The sequence below is a fragment of the Penaeus vannamei genome, chromosome 22, assembly GCF_042767895.1.
Source record: "Penaeus vannamei isolate JL-2024 chromosome 22, ASM4276789v1, whole genome shotgun sequence".
NCBI classification, from domain to species: domain Eukaryota; kingdom Metazoa; phylum Arthropoda; class Malacostraca; order Decapoda; family Penaeidae; genus Penaeus; species Penaeus vannamei.
The window spans coordinates 38,125,303-38,130,302 of NC_091570.1; the positions used below are offsets into that span (position 1 = coordinate 38,125,303).

Here is a 5,000-nt window from a genome sequence, read left to right on the forward strand (position 1 = left end):
CTCTTTCCCCCTCTGTTTTTCTCCCTTTCCCTTTCTCCGTCTCCTCCACCTACATCTCCATCTCATAATTATAATAATAATAATAATTATTATTATTACCATTATTATCATCATCATTATTATCATTTCTACTATTATCAGTATTATTACTATCATTATTAAATTATTATTATCATTATTCCTCCTCCTTCTTTCTTCTTCTCCTCCTCACCCTCTTCCTGCTCCACCTCTTCCTTCTTCCTCTCATTATTATAATTATTACTACTATCCTCCACCTTCTCCAAATCTCTCTCCACCTTCTTCTCCTCGTCCTTCACATCCTCTTCCTCCTCGTACTTTCCCTTCTTCTTCTTCGTCTTCATCTTCTCCTCCTTTTTCTCTTTCCTTTTCCCTTTTTTATCTTTTCTTGTTCGTCCTCTTTCTCTTTCTCATTTTCCTTCTCTTTCTCCTCCCTCTCCCACCCCCTTTATCTCTCCGTCTTCGTCTTCCTTCTCCATCCCCCTTACCTTTCCGTCTCCATCTTATTTCTTCCACCCTTTCGTACTCCACTATGTATTTCATATTTTTTTCCTTTTCCTTCTCTTTCTTTTCCTCCCCTTCTCCCTCTCCCTCCCCTTCTCCTTCTCCCTCACCCCCTCCCGCCCCCCCCCCCCCTTTCTCTCTTTCTCCCTCTACGTATCTCTCAAAATACCCATCAATTCAACTATCACAAATACATTCATCATCGAACAGCGACTCGCAACTCGACCATCGAAGACTTGCTTTTATCGGACGTCAGATGGTTGAGGAAAGGGAAGAGGGCCAAGTGCAGGAGCAGTGCCACGAAAATGTTGGCTCCCACGGCCGTGTAGGCGTCCAGGCGGATCTGCGGGAATGGCGTGAGAAAAGGGTCGTTTTGTTAGTGTTGTACGAAAGAAATGGGTTGTTTGTGTGTATTGTATGAAAGAAATGGGCTGTTTGTGTGTATTGTATGGAAGAAATGGGTTGTTTGTGTATATTGTATGAAAGAAGAGGGTAGTTTGTTAGTATTGTATGAAAGAAAAGGGTCGGTTTGTTAGTGTTGTACGAAAGAAATGGGTTGTTTGTGTGTATTGTACGAAAGAAATGGGTAGTTTGTTTGTATTGTATGAAAGAAATGGGTTTGTTAGTAGTGTACGAAAGAAATTGGTCGTTTGTCTGTATTATATGAAAGAAAAAGGTTGTTTGTCAGTAATGTACGAAAGAGGTGGGTCGTGTCTGTATTGTATGAAAGAAAAGGGATATTTGTTAGTATTGTACGGAAGAAAAGGATCGTTTGTAACAGAATGTAGACAAACATATATGTTGATAATAATATATCATAGATAAAGATATACAGAAAATGATAATAAAGTGATGGAAACTTTGCCGCCAGGATTATGGCCTCACCCTCTCCCTGAAGCGTTTATAGCTGGCTCTGGAGATGAGGATGCCAAGAGTAGGGCCTAGTGTCCACAGTGCCTGAGAGAGACACAGAAAAAAAACGGTAATAAATGCGTAATGATAGTAATGATTTTAATTAATGTCTTGAAGGAGACAAGGGAAATAAGCACGGAACTCGCTCTTCTTGTGTTCAATTTAAAAGATCGTAATAATTGGGGAAAAACTGCGATTTTGATTGTATTGACCAGATGGAGACAGGGATAAATACTCTTGCCATTTAGTTAAGAAGAGCCTTATGACAGGAATAATATTCGTGATAGTATTAACAGCACTGCCTACGGCTCTCGTCCTCTCACCTGCCCCAAAGCATCCACCCAAATGTCCGGTTTCGCCAGATTGCTCGGCCGCACCTTAAAGACGGCATAGAGACCCGCTCCGCTCTCCCTAAAGGTCAGACCCACCGCCACCATGGCCACCAGCATGGCCAGGGTCAGGAGGGCCATCGCCTTGCTGAATATCCCGCTCTGCCACACGTTCCGCCGCGACACGAGGAACACGAGGGCGAGCCACAGGAACAGCTGGATGAGAGCCAGAGATAAGTTCGGGGAGAGGGCGTCTCGGGGCTCGAACACCTGCGCCACGTTATCTCTTGGGGAGGAAGGAGGGAAGGGGAGAGACATGGGTGTAAGTTAGGTCTGTCTTATCTATTTATTTACTTATTGTATGTGTATGTAATTATCTACCTTTGCTCATTTATTTATTCATTTATTTGTCCAATCGTTCATTCATCTGATCTGCAGGTTATCTGTTCTGGTCATCTAGAAGTCTGAAAAAGACAATATCGAATACTTGGCTCCTTGCACCGGGAATACTTACAGAAAGTAGAAATCACTCGGAAAGTACTTTGTCACGTCTGTGGCATTCGAGGCGTTTAGGAAGGTCTTCTGTGGTTCCATGCAATATTTCGTTCCATTCGGGCAGTTTTCCCAGGGCAGCTTCTTGTGCATGCAGTCAAAGAGGTAGAGGGTACTCCAGGTGAAGACGGTGCTTGTGTAAACCATGAGGACGCTGCAGGCTGCCACCATGCCAATGCCCACGCCTGTGTTGTAACGAGAACTATGCTGAAGCGACCGCGACTTCCTTTACAAATCGTTACTTAACGAAAAAGAGGAACTGCAGTTTCATAAAAGCGTGATGAGCTCTTCGGGATCTTTAGAACACACAAAAGGTAATAGTGAATTAAGGATCAGAGTGATGAGGCCTTGTTGACTATGAGGGAAGTAACACACCAAATGGGTATGAGTCAAGCAGCTCGTTTAAACAAAATAAGCATTTGACGAGAAGAGGAAGACTAACCAGTGAGGACGGGAAGACACCTGAAGATGGTCACGGTGCCCAGCGACGAGAACTGGGCCATCGTGAGCTCGAGGACGCTGGTCGGAAGAGCCACCACAAGGAGCGTGATGCAGTACGCCAAGAGGAAGCCAGCTGGAAAGAAAACGGCGTGGAGGTGAGTGTCCGTTTTCTGTGGCGTCTCTCGCGCGTAGATTGGTGCTCTGTCAATAAAACAGCAAAAGGAAAGAACAAGAAAATACATGAATGTTTCTTGTTCTTCTCCATCGTTAGTTTTATTTGCAGTTTTGTTCGGCTTGTATCTTGTATAAAGGTTAATGCTCGTTTGTATGTGGTGAATTGGTATATTTTTCCGTGCTTGTGCAAACGTCTGTGCTTCTTCAGAATCAATATGAACACACGGGAATACATACATTACTAAATAAAAAAAATTGAGAACTAAGAGAGCAAATGCCATCCGTAAAATACCACATGCCAACAATCCTGATCCTGAATCCCGAAACCACATGCCATCCCACCATTTCGGATTTCAACAACAACAAAAGACACTCAGCGACGCACAGCCATCGGTGCTGCCCCACTTGTAGGCGAGCGCTGGCAACCTGAAGAAGGCGGGAGAAGCCAGGGCGAGACACAGGTGGTTGAGGACGTTGGAGAGGCCGTAGGTCAGGAGGGGGTCTTTGTCCTTCTTGCTCTCCTCGTTCACGGCGTCCAAGGGCGTGTCTCCTTCGCCTTCGTCGCCAGAATCTTCCCCTGGCTTGCTCCCGACGGCCGGACTGTGGTGAGCCTGTGCCCGGGGATTCCGCCATGTTGATTTCCGTTTTATTCGTGCTCATGGCTGTTTAGATGAGCCTTTGTAATGTGTACCGGATGACTGCATGTTACTGGTACATCTAATTCAGTGTGTTTAAGAAATTATAGGAAGCCATGTTATAGGATTCATTATTATTAATACTCAAGACATGTACACGAAATTACAAGACGTCGCTGACCTACACCACTTCAACTTACCATCTCGATCTTAATTTTCTTATCGAAGTAGGCGGTGTCGGGCAAGGGAGCGACGCCCCCGACCGTGCGAGCTCCGGAGAGGCTGTCCCGTCGGCTCAGGATGGACACGGCGTCGTCGTCCCGCTCGTCCACCTCCAGCACCATCGCCCCCCCTGGCATGTTCACCATCTCTGCAGGTGGAAGGGAGGGGGGGGGGGTTGAGGCGGAGGGGACCGGGGGCGTTGGTGGTGGGGTGGGGTGGAGGGGGGTGCGTGGGGGGAAGGTGAGGTGGTGGGTGGATGTCGATGTGTGGGGGTGTTGGTGGGGGTTGGGGTCTAGTGGAGGTTATGCGGTTTGTAAATGGATAGAGATGTCTTTACAGGTTTTTGTACTTCATGGGAAAGTAGACGCACAGACATGCACGCGTACACACACACACATGCACACGTAAACACACACGCACAGACAGACACACACACACACACACACACACACGCACACACACACACACACACACACACACACACACACACACACACACACACACACACACACACACACACACACACACACACACACACACAAAACACCAGCCCCCCGTCCCCGCCCCTCCCCTCCCCCCTCCCCCTCGCCGAGATTGCAACGTTACCAATTCTGGAGATCTTCCTCGACTTCGACGTGACGGAGGATGACGCCGACATCCTCCTGGAGGGGGCGCTGACGAGGCTCGGAGTCTGACCTTGGCTGGCGGTCGACCCCATCGAGTACCCCCTCTCTTTGGTCTCCATCTGGTGGGGAAAGGAGGTCGATGGGCGCCAGTTCGAAAGAGGAAGAGAAATAGGGAGATGGATGGCGTGTATAGTAAAATTTGGATAGATGAGAGAGATGGAGAAAGTACCCCCCGTACAGGAAAAAAAGACAGGTAATGATAATAAATGTAATGATAAATGTAATAATAATAAATGTAACTGTCTTAATTCCATTTGGATTATATCTTTGCAATGACTTCCTGTCTGTTGATTTGCTTCTAAATTACCCCCCCCCCCCCGTGTGCAAGGAATAACCGGGGTCACCATCCACTGGCAGAGCGGGATTTGAACGCGGGTCAGCTAGATTGCCAGACGTGAACGCTACCGCTTCACTACACAGCACACAGGTATAGGCAGACGCAGGGACACGGAGAGGCAAGCAGACACAGAGACAGAAATGCAAGTAAGTAGACAGACAGACGAACAGACACTCAATCAAACAAAGAC

General features: G+C 47.0%; 1 protein-coding gene across 2 annotated transcripts in view; it reads right to left on the reverse strand.

Moving 5' to 3' along the window:
- The window catches only part of LOC113822701 (sodium-dependent proline transporter), a 12,054-nt gene that overhangs the window by 3,629 nt on the left and 3,425 nt on the right, over positions 1-5,000 (reverse strand). For both annotated transcript variants that reach the window (XM_027375237.2, XM_027375239.2), the window contains exons 2-9: positions 4,394-4,532; positions 3,766-3,935; positions 3,316-3,541; positions 2,758-2,889; positions 2,278-2,500; positions 1,758-2,049; positions 1,408-1,479; positions 763-865 (exon numbers count right to left, since the gene is read on the reverse strand). In XM_027375237.2, coding sequence (XP_027231038.2) covers positions 763-865; positions 1,408-1,479; positions 1,758-2,049; positions 2,278-2,500; positions 2,758-2,889; positions 3,316-3,541; positions 3,766-3,935; positions 4,394-4,532 — 1,357 coding nt within the window. The remainder of the gene's footprint in view (positions 1-762; positions 866-1,407; positions 1,480-1,757; positions 2,050-2,277; positions 2,501-2,757; positions 2,890-3,315; positions 3,542-3,765; positions 3,936-4,393; positions 4,533-5,000) is intronic.